The sequence below is a fragment of the Staurois parvus genome, unplaced genomic scaffold (assembly GCF_062004578.1).
Source record: "Staurois parvus isolate SC_StPar_1 unplaced genomic scaffold, SC_StPar_1.0 ptg000389l, whole genome shotgun sequence".
NCBI classification, from domain to species: Eukaryota; Metazoa; Chordata; class Amphibia; order Anura; family Ranidae; genus Staurois; species Staurois parvus.
The window spans coordinates 3,713,500-3,730,916 of NW_028318185.1; the positions used below are offsets into that span (position 1 = coordinate 3,713,500).

The 17,417-nt window shown below is 44.4% G+C and overlaps 1 protein-coding gene across 1 annotated transcript in view; it reads left to right on the plus strand.

Moving 5' to 3' along the window:
- The window catches only part of TG (thyroglobulin), a 439,344-nt gene extending 423,849 nt beyond the window's left edge, over positions 1-15,495 (plus strand). Inside the window, exons 47-48 of the mRNA XM_089685945.1 lie at positions 1,460-1,650; positions 15,207-15,495. Coding sequence (XP_089542071.1) covers positions 1,460-1,650; positions 15,207-15,310 — 295 coding nt within the window. The 3' untranslated portion in view covers positions 15,311-15,495. The remainder of the gene's footprint in view (positions 1-1,459; positions 1,651-15,206) is intronic.
- Positions 15,496-17,417: the final 1,922 nt, after the last annotated feature.

Genomic DNA, 17,417 nt, shown 5'->3' on the forward strand with positions numbered 1-17,417 from the left:
TGCTCTGCATTACATACTACTGTCCCCTAAACTTATTATTATTTATTACATCGAGTTTATATAGTGCCAAAGGGTTTGCTCAGCGCTGTACAATAAACTCTGCATTACTTACCAATGTCCCTCAAGCTCTGCATTACTTACTACTGACTACTGAACTCTGCGTTAATTACTATTGACCCCTGCACTTTGCACTGCTTACTACTGGCTCCTGAACTCAGTGTTACTTTTACTGACCCCTGAACTGTTAAACATTCCTTAATTTTTAATAGGGCCCTACTACATTATCTCTTTAAAAAAAAATATTCATATCCTAATGAATTGTACCTTCTCATTCTATCTACGGTAGAGCACTTCCCAGTGGCAGGCAGAGGCAAACAATGTCATAGGTCTTAGGAAAAACCTATTGAACCTAGACAACATAAACAAAGTTCAGGCTGGCTATACCCTGGCTGCAAACATGAAATGTAGACTAGTAACTCTCCAGCTTAAAGCCAACTATAGGATGAACAATAGGAAAAAAAACATTGCAGTGAGGGCCCCTTCGCACTGCAGAGGTTATATACTTTTTAGGACTAGGATGAGATGAAGAGGCTGTATTAATTACCTTACTGCCCATTCCAGTGCAGTCCTTGTCTCTCCTCTGCTCCAGTCTGTTGGTGGTCCCTCGGTGTCATCATGTATAATGGAGGACTATTAATCCTGCATTGAATGTGGAGGGACAGGCATGCAACTGCAGCCAGGAGCACCTTAGAGAGGAAGTTTTGCATGTCAACTGAGCCTACCGGAGCAAGGAATAAGGTATTACACCTTGTTGACTGTACCCTTGGGGGGGAAACCAGTGGCTAACCCTTGGCGGGCCCTACTGCAATGGTATTTGTTTTCTCTATGTCCAAACTTGTGCTTTAAGCAGGGTACCAATATGTAAAACTGAGTTTATCATGTCAGCTAGGTTAGATCAGAAGGACTTGTGCTTTAAAATTCTAAGCACTGCAGAGGTTATATACTTTTTAGGACTAGGGTAAGATAAAGAGGCTGTATTACTTACCTTACTGCCCATTCCAGTGCAGTCCTTGTCTCTCCTCTGCTCCAGTCTGTTGGTGGTCCCTCTGTGTCATCATGTATAATGGAGGGCTATTAATCCTGCATTGAATGTGGAGGAGGCAGGCATGCAACTGCGGCCAGGAGCACCTTAGAGAGGAAGTTTTGCATGTCAACTGAGCCTACCGGAGCAAGGAATAAGGTATTACACCTTGTTGCCTGCACCCCTAGGTGTATCCAGTGGCTAACCCTTGGCGGGCCCTACTGCAACGGTATTTGTTTTCTCTATGTCCAGACTTGTGCTTTAAGCAGGGTATCAATATGTAAAAACTGAGTTTATCATGTCAGCTAGGTTAGATTAGAAGGATTTATGCTTTAAAAATCTAAGCAATATTCCACATAAAATGTCTTTGCTTTGCAGAAACCCCAACTTTCCCTACACTTATTCCAAGAAAAGGAATGTTGCGTTACCACCATGGCCTGAATATCGGACACAGAGTGGCGGCAGAAAATTCAAAGAGTTCACGAAGAGTCTGCCGAATGGTCAGGATCTGAAACACAACGAATGTTCATTCTGGAATGATTACATCCACGCACTTAAACTGTCTACAAGTAAGTTTAACAACCCCGTGATCAAGGAGGCAGCAGATGTTGTGTTGGTTTACTGTTCGTTTTTTAAAATTCATCAGAGATAGAAATGTCACCAGCGCAGATGTCAGGGAAGTGAAATTAGGCTACAAACATGAAGAAAACGAAAAAAAAATCTAGGTAGAGCAGACCCCAAGAAAAAGAAAGAGAAGAAGGGGGAATTCCTACATTAATCTACTACATCTACCCTTTGTGATATCTGTTCTCTTGCCCCGCTGTCTATGAACCAGTGAATACCATCAAAACCTCTTCAGCACCTCTGAGGATTCTCATTTTCCACTCAGTATGTATCTGACCTCAAAACATTACTTTTTAGAAGATGAGCAAAGGTCATTCAAACATAGAGCTTTCAGTGTTTTAGGGTTCATGCACACGGGGCGGTTTGGCTCCAACAGAAATCGCTGGCATTTTGGGGGACAATGGAAGCACAGGTGAAGCAACAGCCTAATGCCAGTAGCGACTGGACCCTGTTCCAAGTGGTACTGCTGTTGGAGGCTTTATGTGTTCAGAGATGTAAGCCCCAAATGCGGAATTCCTGCATGCTGAGCATGCGTTCCTGAAAGCATACATTCCTTAACGTAGGTACCACTTGGAACAGTGTCAAGCTGCAACATTTCAGCCGGTCATTGATTTTTAAGAGGCTGTTGATAGCAGGCTTTACGGTACACTTGTGCCTCCCAAATAAATAAAAATAATACCACTCAGATGTCCCCCAAACTCAAATCAGTTGGACCGGCATGAAATACTGCTGAAGGAAGGATGAAAGCAGCTTGTCAGGCTCCAAAAAGACTACAACAAAATGGCATCCTCCGGCTCACTGTATATGTAGATTGGTAGAAATAGGATTAAGATGACTTTAGCTCATGCTCTCCACCACTGTAGAGCTCCTCAGAAGCATTTCACCCTATCCGGGCGCTTACAATTACCGTATTTTCCGGCATATAAGACGACCCCCCTACTTTTCCTGTTAAAATATAGGGTTTGAGCTATACTCGCCGTATAAGACTACCCCTCTTCCAACGCACACCAAATAAAAATGAAAAAACATCAGATTTGATTTCAATATGGTATGGTATTTCAGTATGGTATTCCAATGATAGGGTGCTATTCCTCCCACTGACACCAATGATGTGGCATGATTCCTCCCACTGATACCAATGATGAGGTACTACTCCTCCCACTGACACTAATGATGGGGCACTATTTCATCCACTGACACCAATGATGGGGCACTATTCCTCCCACTGATACCAATGATGGGACACTATTCCTCCCACTGACACCAATGATGGTGCCCCATCAGTAGTGTCAGTGTGTGAGGAATAGTGTCCCATCATTAGTGTCAGTGGGAGGAATAGTGCCCCATCATTAGTCAGTGGGAGGAATAGTACCCCATCATTGGTGTCAGTGGGAAGAATCGTGCCACATCATTGGTGTCAGTGGGAGGAATAGTCTCCCATCATTAGTGTCAGTGGGAGGAATAGCGCTCCATCATTAGTGTCAGTGGGAGGAATAGCGCCCCATCATTGGTGTCAGTGGCAGGAATTGCGCCCCATCATTGGTGTCAGTGGGAGGAATTGCGCCCCATCATTGGTATCAGTGGCAGAAATTGCGCCCCATCATTGGTGTCAGTGGGAGGAATAGTGCCCCATCATTGGTATCAGTGGCAGGAATTGTGCCCCATCATTGGTGTCAGTGGGAGGAATAGCGCCCCATCATTGGTTTCAGTGGAAGGAATAGTGCCCCATCATTGGTGTCAGTGGGAGGAATTGCACCCCATCATTGGTTTCAGTGGGAGGAATAGCGCCCCATCATTGGTATCAGTGGAAGGAATAGTGCCCCATCATTGCTATCAGTGGGGAGGAGGAATAGTGCCCCATCGTTGGTGTCAGTGGGGGAGGAATATTGCCCCATCATTGGTGTCAGTGGGGAGAATAGTGCCCCATCATTGGTATCAGTGGGGAGAAAAGTGCCCCATCATTGGTGTCAGTGCGGGAGGAATAGTGCCCCATCATTGGTGTCAGTGGGGGAGGAATAGTGCCCCATCATTGGTGTCAGTGGGGGAGGAATAGTGCCCCATCATTGGTGTCAGTGGGGAGAATAGTGCCCCATCATTGGTATCAGTGGGGAGAAAAGTGCCCCATCATTGGTGTCAGTGCGGGAGGAATAGTGCCCCATCATTGGTGTCAGTGGGGGAGGAATAGTGCCCCATCATTGGTGTCAGTGGGGGAGGAATAGTGCCCCATCATTGGTGTCAGTGGGGAGAATAGTGCCCCATCATTGGTATCAGTGGGGAGAAAAGTGCCCCATCATTGGTGTGAGTGGGGGAGGAATAGTGCCCCATCATTGGTGTCAGTGGGGGAGGAATAGTGCCCCATCATTGGTGTCAGTGGGGGAGGAATAGTGCCCCATCATTGGTGCCAATGGAGAGAATAGTGCCCCATCATTGGTGTCAGTGGGGAGAATAGTGCCCCATCATTGGTGTCAGTGGAGGAGGAATAGTGCCCCATCGTTAGTGTCAGTGGGGGAGAGGAGTGGCTGCTCCTTCTTTCAGTTCGGCCGCTTGATTTTTGCGGGGCCGTTTGGCTCCGCCTCCTCGCCCGTGATTGGTCGCCTGTGTGCGCTGGCGCCCAATCACCGGTGAGGAGGCGGAGCCGAGCGGCCACGCGACCATCGAGCGACCGAACTGAAAGAAGGAGCAGCCGCGCTTCCTGGACCGGATCGTCGTGGGACCGGGACCGGAGCCAGGTAAGGTACAGCAGCCCCTCTGCTCACCCCTGTACTTAGTGTCCGTTGGAGGACACCGCCCCTTGAAAAAGTGCCGCCCTGACACCGGCTCGCCGTATACCGGCGTATAAGACGACCCCCGACTTTTCAGAAGATTTTCACGGGTTGAAAAGTCGTCTTATACGCCGGCAAATACGGTAAGCCCTGAATAGGGCAAAACGCATCTTAGGAGCTCTACACAGGAATTGGACACAGTATCCTAAATGAGGTCTCACTAGAGATCTATATAGGGGAATCAGGACCTCCTTCCTCCTGCTGGTGGCCCCTCTAGTGATGTACCCTAGAATTCTATTCACTTTCCCCACTGCCTGGTCACACTGTTTGCTCATTTTTCAATCATCACCCCCAAATCTTTTCCTCTGTAGTGCTAGCCAACACTGTACCCGCAATGTTGTACTCTCCCTTGTATTTTTTCCTAGGTGCATTATCTTACATTTAGAATCATTGACCTGCAATTTCCACTTTTTTTGACCAATCTTCCAGCAATGCCAAATCATGTTCCATGTTACAAACACCTACAGGGATATCAACCTTATTACATACCTTTGTATCACGAGCAAAAACCTTTAGTTATGTCACTTACATACAGTTGTGTCCAAAATTATTCAACCCCCAATGCTGTAAAGGGGTTTAGGGACTATAGTGTACATTTGGATTTGTATTCAGAATCAAATCCTACAAGGACGTTGTAACTACCCAAATGCAACTAAAATGACATCAATTGTTTATGTAATACAGTAGTAAATGGTTCTTATGTGGTTTCTTCATTGCCACAATTATTCAACCCCTTAAAGACTACCACTCTGAAGAACAGAGGTTCATACAGGTGCTTTCCATCAGGTATTGAAAACACCTGTGGATGTCACCGAGCAGCAATCAAGCATAATAAGCACCAATTAGGCAGCTTTAAAATGACTGTGATACTCAGCTCCTTCTAGACATTTACTGGTGTGGTTACAAACATGGTGAAGGCAAGAGAATGGTCCAGGAAGACAAGAGAAGAGGTGATTTCTCTTCACAGGAAGGGCAATGGCTATAAGAAGATTGCAAAGATGTTAAACATACCAAGAGACACCTTAGGAAGCATCATTCGCAAATTCAAGGCAAAGGGCACTGTTGAAACGCTACCTGGTCGTGGCAGAAAGAAGATGCTGACTTCGACTGCTGTGCGCTACCTGAAGCGTAGAGTGGAGAGAAGTCCCCGTGTGACTGCTGAGGAACTGAGAAAAGATTTGTCAGATGTGGGTACAGAAGTTTCAGCCCAGACAATAAGACGCACACTGCGTAATGAAGGCCTCCGTGCCAGAACTCCCAGGCGTACCCCCTTGCTGTCTCCAAAGAATAAGAAGAGTCGACTGCAGTATGCCAAAAGCCATGTGGACAAACCACAAAAGTTGTGGGATAGTGTTCTGTGGACTGATGAAACAAAATTAGAACTGTTTGGGCCCATGGATCAACGCTATGTTTGGAGGAGGAAGAACAAGGCCTATGATGAAAAGAACACCTTGCCTACTGTGAAGCATGGTGGAGGGTCAATCATGCTTTGGGGCTGTTTTGCTTCTGCAGGTACAGGGAAGCTTCAGCGTGTGCAAGGTACCATGAATTCTCTTCAGTACCAGGAGATATTGGATGGAAACGTGATGCAGTCCGTCACACACCTGAGGCTTGGGAGACGTTGGACCTTTCAACAGGACAATGATCCCAAGCATACCTCCAAGTCCACTAGAGCATGGTTGCAGAGGAAAGGCTGGAACATTTTGGAGTGGCCATCGCAGTCACCAGACTTAAATCCGATTGAGAACCTCTGGTGGGACTTAAAGAAAGCAGTTGCAGTGCGCAAGCCTAAGAATGTGACTGAACTGGAGGCCTTTGCCCATGAAGAATGGGCGAAGATACCCGTAGATCGCTGCAAGACACTTGTGTCAAGCTATGCTTCACGTTTAAAAGCTGTTATAACTGTAAAAGGATGCTGTACTAAGTACTAAGATTGAATGTCACTTGGGGGTTGAATAAAACTGATAATGCTGTGAGCACAGAAAAGACATTTGTGGTTATTTCATTATAACTGTTATGTTATATTTGTCTGACCTACAAGTGCCTCTTTAATGTAAATGTAAGCAAGATGACTGAATGATCAAAAGCAATGTCAAACTGGCCAAAACACTCAATTTCAGTGGGGGTTGAATAATTTTGGACACAACTGTATAGATTAAATAGTTCAGGACCCAGTACAGAGCCTTGGGGTACACCACTAGTGACTGGTATGTGCTCCGAGTGAACCCCATTTACAACCCTACTCTAGTATCTATCCTTTAGCCAGTTGCATATCCACTGAACCACCCAAGGGCTAAGTCCTAGCTTGTACAACGTTTGTATTAGATCATTATGTGGAACTGTATCAAATCATGACACGCTATGTCCACAGCATCACCCTGGTCCAAAACATTGGAAATATAAAAAAAAGTCCTGTCAGATTAGTCTGACATGATCTGCCCTCAGTAAAGCCATGCTGCTTTGGATCCAGCAAGTTGTGTGTTTTTAAGTGATCAATGATCCTTCTTTTCGGGAGTGATGCCATTAACTTGACCACAACCGATGTTAAACTCTCTGGCCTGTAATTGCCAGCTTCTACCTTGCTGCCCTTCTTGTTGTTAAGTAAAATATTAGCTGTTCGCCAATCACTCCTGTTAGAAGAGATTGATTAAAAAGATCAGTTAATGGTCCAGCAACTATACCTCCAAATTCTCTTAGAACTCTGGGATGAAGACCATCAGGGCCCTTTGCTTTATTAATCTTTAACTGAGCCAGTTCCTCTGCTACCTCTGTCTCCAGAAACCCTAAAAATGAACCAACATTACTAGAACTAATATGATTTCCCAACTTTATATTGTTAGTATAATTTATTTCTGAGAAAACTGAACACAAGTAATTGTTTAAGTGGTTTGCTACATCCAAGTCTCCCTCAACATAAGTGTTGTGCCCAGTTTTCATTTTAGTGATCCCATCATATTTTTTATTTCTATCACTAATGTACCTAAAAAAGGGTTTATCTCCTTTCTTAATAGATTTAGCAGTTTCCTCCTCTTTCTGTGCTTTGGTAGTGCGGTGGCACAGTGGCTTAGTGAATACATAATGGTGCAGAGCTAAATAAATACTAACATAAGTGACCAAAATCAGACTAAATATATTCAAATAAATAAACAATCTTAAGTGAAAAAGTGTACCAATATTAAATAAGTGAGTGCACACACATAATCGATATAAAATCGATATAAAAGAATAACCCCAATAACAGGGATCACACTAGGTGAATAACATAATAAGTGCATGTGTATACAAAAACACTCTGTGAAGTTATATATATCCACTATAAAAAAGTCCACACACTGTCCCAATATTAAATATAAATTGGTGCTCCACAGCAATAACTCGCGTGTAAATAATCATAAATCCAGTGCCAACTCATGAATCCAAAACCATCCGAAGTGCCCCCTCACCTCCTAACCGTGACCACAAGGGCCAGCTCGCTTTAGGGTAAGACACACTTTCCCAGGAATAATCTCGTCTCCACCAGACGGACCCTCCTGGATATCCCACAGACTTTTATCCTCCTGAGTACTCCAATTCCCTGGTACTTGTATTAGTAGTTCACCCACACAGGATCATGATAAAGACAGATAGAAATCCTCCATAGTGTAAATCCGTATTTATTGCACATATAAATCCAAAAAAAATCCTACTCACATGTCACACAGCAACATCAGGTATTTCCCCATATTATGGGTGCATATGCATGGTTCCAGGTGTATAAAGATGGCCCACACACCGAAACTGACGTCACTGCGCACCGGAAGTACTGCCACCACGTACCGACGCGTTGCGTCACGATTACCACGTGACTTCTTCAGGGTATACGCCCATAGTGACAGGAATGCCTTAAATAGGCTTAGTGGTTAGCACGTCTGCCTTGCAGTAAATGGGTCATGGGATCGATTCCCGACCATGGCACCTTCTGCATGGAGTTTGCATGTTCTCCCTGTGCTTGTGTGGGGGTGCTCCGGTTTCCTCCCACACTCCAAAGACATGCTGGTAGGTTAATTGGATCCTGTCTAAATTGCCCCTAGTATGTGTATGTATGAATGTGAGTTAGGGACCTTAGATTGTACACCCCTTGAGGGTTAGGGACTGATGTGAATGTACAATATATATATGTAAAGTGCTGCGTAAATTGACGGCGCTATATAAGTACCTGAAATAAATAATGTGTCTGCCCTCCCTTTTTGTCTATTTTTATACTATTGTCTGTCAGCCACACCTCCTATTGAACCTCCTATATGTTGATTTTCTCCTTTACTATCCTACTAATCTCTTTATTGAACTATATTGTTTTTTTCTTCTGTTTTATTCTTACTAACTTGCCTGACATTACTTACTCTTGTCGTTTTACTCCAACCTTTCAACTCATTTTTCAGAAATTCACCCATTTCAGCAAAATTTGTCTTTTTGAAACCTAAAACTTTTGTATATGATTTTTCAGTTCTTATTTTAATATCAAACCAAAGATATTGGTGATCACTAGAACCCAAATGTTCTCCCACCTCAACATGAGACAGTTGATCCCCATCTGTCAGTACTAGGTCTAGAATATGATCACCTCGGGTTGGACTTTTCACTAACTGTCTTAGAGAAAGTCCATTCAGTGATTCCATTACATCCCTGTTTGAGAATTATTATTATACAGTATTTATATAGCACCAAAGGGTTTGCTCAGCGCTGTACAGTAGCAGGGGAACATAACATGAGACAGGACAGTAACAATACAATACATGAGGGGTTCGAGGGCCCTGCTCTTTCAAGCTTACAATCTAGGAGGGAGGGGAAGGTGGCACAGGAGGAGATGGCTTTGGGGGATGGAGTGGTGGGAGGAGTGGAGGAGGTTAATTGTTGGGTGAGGTCGGGTGTTAGGTGAGGTTGGGGTAGGCTTCCCTGAAGAGGAGGGTTTTCAGGGTGTGCCTGAAGGTGAGGAGGGTAGGTGACATTCTGATGGATTGGGGTAGGGAGTTCCAGAGGATGGGGGAGGTCCTACAGAAGTCCTGCAATCGGGCGTGGGAGGAGGAGACCAGGGAGCTAGAGAGCAGGAGGTCCTGTGAGGAGCGGAGGGCACGGGTAGGGTAGTATTTGGGTATCAGGTCAGTTATGTAGTTCGGGGCGGCATTGTGAATGGCCTTGTAGGTCAGGGTTAGCAGCTTGAACTTGATGCGTTGGGCAATCGGGAGCCAATGAAGGGATTGGATTCCAGTTAAGGTCAGTGATACACAGCTTAGAGTTTACTGTAAATCATATGTAAATGTCATTCTAATTATCTGTAGCATTCCCCCCACCCTAAAGGTTCTTTTCCAATACTAGCAGCTAGGCACACAGAGGTTTAATTATTAAAACTGGACAGTGCAGTATCTGGTGCAGCTGTGCATGGTAGCCAATCAACTTCTATCTTCAGCTGTTGTTCAATTAAACTTTAGAAAAAAAACTGGAAGCTGATTGATTTCTATGGAGAGCTGCAGCAGATTATGCATTCTCCAGTTTTAGTAAAAAAACAAAACCTCAGCGCTCAGGACTTCCTATTTACCATACAAATCCCCGTGAGATGCTGCTGTGCACAGGTACAAAAGACCAAAAACTTTTAACAATGAAAACCAGCGCAAACCCACATGATCAATTACATTACTCAGTTAAAAAAACATTAATGTGCTAATAAAGATATATATAATAAATTATATATAAAATATATTGATATAAAAACATATATAAACATTTAAAATTATAAGTCCAGTGACAAAAAAGCAAAGTGACAAAAAATCAAAAAAACCCCAGAAAATATATATATATAAATATAATTACAGTCCCGTGACAAAATTAAATCAAATTAAATTGTAATATATTTTCCATTTGATTCTTCCGTGTTACTGATCCCTTCACCATCCACCAGTGCAGAAATCAACATTAACCGCACTCACCAGATAATGGTGAGTCACACGCCTTTCAGGATTGTTAAGGGCTCCTGGACCCCCTTTGCTTTGTCTGGGACCTCCAAGTGCTCTTTCCTCTTATGTCTAGGTACCTCTTCTGCTTACTCCTCTCACCGAATCCCCCAAAGGAAAATCAGGAAGAAGAAAAGACCATAGTGTGATACCGCAGTAACTTCTCCTCAAATTAATCTCTCCAGACCACTCACATACTTTTGCGGGATATAGCCCACTTTTTATTCAAAACAACAGCGATTCTCTTCAGAAATGGTCCACTTTTCATGTACACCGATTATACAAGGACCTCACAGTTTAGTGTGCAGCAGGATGGCAGACCTCAGCTACAGACTCTTCTACTTAGGCTAAAATGGCCCCTTGGAACGCACCGCTCGGCGTGCGCTCCACTCACCGGAAATGACGTCAGACGACGGACCAGGCAACCGGAAGTGCGTCAACGCGTTTCGCCCCACCCACAGGGTGTTATCAACGCCCTGTGGGTGGGGCGAAACGCGTTGACGCACTTCCGGTTGCCTGGTCCGTCGTCTGACGTCATTTCCGGTGAGTGGAGCGCACGCCGAGCGGTGCGTTCCAAGGGGCCATTTTAGCCTAAGTAGAAGAGTCTGTAGCTGAGGTCTGCCATCCTGCTGCACACTAAACTGTGAGGTCCTTGTATAATCGGTGTACATGAAAAGTGGACCATTTCTGAAGAGAATCGCTGTTGTTTTGAATAAAAAGTGGGCTATATCCCGCAAAAGTATGTGAGTGGTCTGGAGAGATTAATTTGAGGAGAAGTTACTGCGGTATCACACTATGGTCTTTTCTTCTTCCTGATTTTCCTTTGGGGGATTCGGTGAGAGGAGTAAGCAGAAGAGGTACCTAGACATAAGAGGAAAGAGCACTTGGAGGTCCCAGACAAAGCAAAGGGGGTCCAGGAGCCCTTAACAATCCTGAAAGGCGTGTGACTCACCATTATCTGGTGAGTGCGGTTAATGTTGATTTCTGCACTGGTGGATGGTGAAGGGATCAGTAACACGGAAGAATCAAATGGAAAATATATTACAATTTAATTTGATTTAATTTTGTCACGGGACTGTAATTATATTTATATATATATATTTTCTGGGTTTTTTTTGATTTTTTGTCACTTTGCTTTTTTGTCACTGGACTTATAATTTTAAATGTTTATATATGTTTTTATATCAATATATTTTATATATCCAGTTTTAGTAAGTCAACCCCACAGTCTCTCACTCTTTTGGCTCAGTGATCAGTCTAGGGGTAGCTTTTTGATGCCTTTAAAAAAAAAAAAAAACTTGAACTTGGACGGGTGCAAAGTAACTGTGGGATACTCAAGGAACATTAAGTAGCAACTTGAGGACACCTATCTTTCTTCTAAAGATCTTGAGCACAGTCTATGCAGCAGCAAATAATAGGCTGAGCAACACTGTTACACCATATACAATGCTCACTTTAACCTCCCTGGCGGTATTCCCGAATGTAGCTCGGGGTAAAATTTCAATACCAAGAGCGGTAACCCCGAGCTACACTCGGGCTTACCATGCGGCGTTGCTCAGGGGGTCCCTGCAGCACTTACCTTGTCCTTCGCTCCCGCGATGTGTCCCCTGCAGCGTCCCCGGCCATCTCCTCCGGCCGATGCCGGCATCTGGCTTCCGTGTTCCGGTCCCTGTGACGTCGGGACGTAGGGGCGCCGGAACCGGTGGGAAATTTGAAATTTTTTAAAAATGTAATTTTTGCTGTCATTGCTGTTTCAATGCATTTCACATATATTTTGTCCCTACTGCTTTGTCCTGCGCCCTGCCTGCATTTTGACTGTTCTTTCTGCCTGAAAACTTAGAAAAGTCCATGGCGTCCAAAAAGCGTCCCTTTACGTCAAAAGCAGTTTTAGACCGGCTAGAGAACAGCGATAGTAAATCAGAACCACTTGCAGAATTGAGTGATAATGATTCGTGGGGGAAATTCGTCATCAGACACTGAAAACGATTTTGCGACTTTGCTCAGCGATGTGCGAATTTGCCTCTGTATTTCAAATTTCAGTGTTTTTGGTTTGATTATATTATTGAATTAAATTTATTATTATTATATTATTATTTTTTATGATTATTTATTGTATTATAATTTATGATTTCGTGTTTCAAGTTTTATCATCCCCGGGATGTTTACTAGACTCTTGTTCGTACAGATTTCAGTGAGTTATTACTAAAAATTACAGCCTACAATAAAAAACTACATATTTCCATGCAAAAAAGTACCGCTTTCAGCACAAAAAATCGGAAAAAATCATACTGCCGAGGAGGTTAAGTAAATGCTGACCCTAATGCAAGAGGGATATCAGCAGCACACAGTCACTGTAATCTTTCACATTGGCCTGTTCTCAATTATGTTTTTGGATAATTGGATGCCTCCTTCCAATATCTTCAAGACACCTCTCTTGTGAAATCTTCAGACCAGAACCCCCCCCAAAAAAAACAAAACGTCCCTCAGTCAGCTCCAGCAAAGTTCAGCAGAATAAGCCCTCCCGCTGAGACCTCAATGAGCAGTAGAAGCATAGCTGGACTGCCCAGAAGGACAGCAGCCCTTCAGGCTGAGATCTCCCCCTCCTGGAAAAGAACTCCTTTGTTCCATGTCCCAAACTATTTATGCTCACTCACAGCTACCATCTGGGTACCTTTCCCCAGGGATTGGCAGGGACTGCATAAATATTCAGCTGACTCTCCCAACCCAGTATTTTCCAGAATCCTCTAGAATCAGGGGAAAGCAGTCAGTTCTGTAACCAGTGAGACACAGGACAGCCCAAAATAATTACAAGCAACTCAACTGATTACAGTGCAGCTAAGAACTAAATTTACCTAACCTAGCACCTATCTAGGATGGTGCTACATATCGAAACCCCTAAAGTTTTATCTGTCTATAACATAACATAGCATTAAAACATTCAAAGCCTTGATTTCAGTGTCATAAGAAAATGATATATACAGTACATAGTAAAAGCATGCGTAATGTTGTATCCAAACACACTTCATTACATTGAGCACAAAGATGTATAGTGCCCATGCCCAAATGTACCGTATTTGCCGGCGTATAAGACGACCCCCTACTTTTCCTGCTAAAATGTAGTGTTTGGGCTATACTCGCCGTATAAGACTACCCCTCTTCCAATGCACACCAGTGGGAGGAATAGTGCCCCATCATCGGTGTCAGTGGGAGGAATAGTGCCCCATCATTGGTATTAGTGGCAGGAATAGTGCCCCATCATTGGCATTAGTGGCAGGAATAGTGCCCCATCATTAGTATCAGTGGGGGGAATAGGTGCCCCATCATTGGTATCAGTGGCAGGAATAGTGCCCCATCATTGGTATCAGTGGGAGGAATAGTGCCCCATCATTGGTATCAGTGGCAGGAATAGTGCCCCATCATTGGTGTCAGTGGGGGAATAGTGCCCCATCATTGGTGTCAGTGGGAGGAATAGTGTCCCAACACTGGTGTCAGTGGGAGGAATGGTGTCCCATCATTAGTGTCAGTGGGGGGTGGAATGGTGCCCCATCATTGGTGTCAGTGGGGGGTGGAATAGTGCCCCATCATTGGTGTCAGTGGGGGGGGGGAATAGTGCCCCATCATTGGTGTCAGTGGGGGGGGGAATAGTGCCCCATCGTTGGTGTCAGTGGGGGGGAGGAATAGTGCCCCATCGTTGGTGTCAGTGGGAGGAATAGTGCCCCATCATTGGTGTCAGTGGGAGGAATAGTGCTCCATCATTGGTATCAGTGACACCAATGATGGGGCACTATTCCTCCCACTGACACCAATTACACTTGCTGACCCTGTTCTAGTATGGTTCTGCTGCAGCCAGCATATGTGGTTGCAGCAGCACCTCTACACTGAACACTTACCTGCTGCTCCTGCACTCGATTTTCGCGGGGCCGCTCGGCTCCGCCCCCTCGCCGGTGATTGGCCGCCTGTGTGCCTTTCCTGAGCTACACTTCTGGCGGCCAATCACCGGTGAGGAGGCGCAGCCGAGCAGCCGCGCGAACATCCAGTGGCCGAACTGAAGGAGCAGCCGCGCTTCCTGGACAGGATCGTCGTGGGACCGGAACCAGGTAAGAAACAGCCCCTGCCCACCCCTGTACTTAGTGTCCCTTCCTTTGGAAGGGGGGGGGGCGGCGGTGGCACCGCGCCGCCCCCCTAAAAAGTGTCAGTATGCCGTATACCGGCGTATAAGGCGACCCCCGACTTTTGAGAAGATTTTCAAGGGGTAAAAAGTCGTCTTATACGCCGGCAAATACGGTATTTTCCTCTTGTTTAACTGGTTCATGAAGGGGTTCTTGGGGGGAACTTTGGGTAGGGTGGGGGACTTAGTTGGGGAAGTGATGTAAGGGAAATGGAGGGGGAGAATGTATGGAGATTGCAGGATGGGGTACATTCAACAGCAGGGAAGGTGGAAATAGGGGCTGGTAATATTGGAGAGAAGGATGGGCAGGAGGTCAAGAAGGGTAGAGTATAAGGGGGGATGGGGATGGCAAGGAAAGATAAAAAAGTGAGGCGGGAAAAAAGGGGGGCAAGGTTTGACACCGAAGGTCAAGGGGTCTCCATGTAAAAGGGCCTTGCCTTCCTTTAGAAACGTGAAACTTATCCACTTCCATCTGCTGCAAAATATAATTCCTCATATTGCGCATTATTCTTATTTTATCCTTTTAGGTGTCAAGTCTTCTTCTCTGTCAACCACAAAAAGCCCTAAAAGTGTATCACCATCTGCAGTCACACAAGCCGGTGCAAAGCAAGACAAGGAGTCATACAACTAGTTGGCAGCCGGGAGGAGTGATGCTCTCTTGTCCACTCCTCATGCCAGGATCTCTGGTCCAAATACGCCAGTTATGGGGATTGTAATAAAACCCTCTCTTGTCTGTCTGGTCCTGAATGTTCATTTCATGCTGACATGATGAATTGCGCCTTTCTTTTATACAATAAAGTGATTCAAAAATTGTTATTTTAGTAGCTTGTTATTGACTCGACTATTATTTTACTTTTGACCTTTTACTTTTCAGTGCAATAATTGTTATTTCAGATGTAATGCTTTAAAAATATGTTTTCTATTTAAAGCAACCTTGTTGGTAAAAAAATAAAGTGAAAGTAAAGCTCCAGGAATTACAGTTTATCTGGAAAGGATAGCTGGAGATAAATGTAATATGTGAGTTATGCTCACCTCTATGCTGTCCTTTAGAGATTCATCTCTCCCTCATTCCTTTTCTTGGCTATACCACCCTCCACTATTCTGGGACTGGTTTCTTCAAGATATTGGAGTGTATCTGTGGGAGTTTGTATCCATTTATCCAAAAGAGCATTTGTGAGATCAGGTACTGATTGGAAGAGAATACCTGACTCATGATCACTGTTCCAACTTACCCCCAAAGGTGTTTAGTAGAGTTGAGGTCAGGCTCTGTGAAGGCCATCCAGGTTCCTTCACACCAAACTCATCTAACCATGTCTTTATGAAGCTGGCTGTGTGCACAGGGGCACAGTTATGCTGGACCATAAAGAGTCTTTAGTAAGGTCAGGGCTTTAAGTCAGGGCTCTGTGCAGGCCACTCAAGTTCCTCCATCCCAAGCTCATCAAAACACATATTTATCTTTTTTGGAGTTAGCTTTGTGCACATGGATTCAATCATTCTTGGTCAGAAAAGAGCCTTCGCCAAATGGTTACCACAATCCCCTAAAATGTCTTTATATACTGAAGTACTAACAGTGCTCTGCAATGAGTTTGTTGGGCATCCCATTCCAAAACCATGGGCATTAATGTGTTCAATATATGAGCTGGTGCCTTTGCAGTTATGGCACCCTCCACTCTTCTAGGAAGGCTTTCCACAAGATTTTGGAGTGTTTCTGCGGGAATTTGAAACCATTCAGCCAAAAGAACATTTGTAAGGTCAGGTACTGATAATAGATGAGAATATCTGGCTCACGTTTGGCATTCCAGTTCATCCCAAAGGTGTTCAGTAGGGTTGAGGTCAAGACTCTCTGCAGGCCACATGAATTCTTCCACACCAAACACATCAAATTGTGGAGGAAGAATACCTAAAATTGGTGCATTCAGAGTCTGGTGCAGCTGTGAATGATAGCCAATCAGCTTCTAACTTCAGCTTTTTCAATTAAGCGTTGACAAAAAAGCCTGGAAGCTGATAGGTTTTTATGCAGAGCTGCACCAGATTTTGTACTCTCTAATTTTAGTAAATCTCCCCTATTGCCTTTATGGAACTGGTTTGTGCACTGAGGTACAGTCATGCCAGAATAGAAAAGGGCCTTCTAAAAACTGTTACCCTGTTTAAGGTTGGAAGAGCAAACATTTGAAGGGGTGTCCACATACATTTGCGCATATAGTAACTGTTCTGGTATCCACAACCAGGGGCGGACTGACAACTTATGGGGCCCCCGGGCAATAGGGGATCATGGGGCCCCTGTGTCCTTGCCCAAACTCAAAAAAGCCTATGAAAAAGGTACCAGGAGCATCTCATGGGGTCCCCTACTGACCCCAGGCCCTCGGGCAGTGCCCGAATTTCCAAATGGTCAGTCCGCCCCTGTCCACAACCTTTTGGCCATGTAGTGCACTGTACATAATCTACATACTTTTTAAAAAAAATAAATTACAGAATTTTGTTTTGTCTGAAATTTGTCTTCATATGTTCTGAAATGTTCTTGGGTTCTAGATCAGCATATCACCCACACAATCTCTAAACTGCTGCCATGAATATGCATCTTACACTACAAAGGAAGTGATTGTGTTTGATGCAGGCATCTGTCCTACATTACAAGGATTTGACACCTGTAGGTGTATATAAAACTCAAATTCTCTCTGCAGATGCAAACAGTACTTTTATTTGTTTCCTCATTCAACTCTTCTATTACTATGTCAACA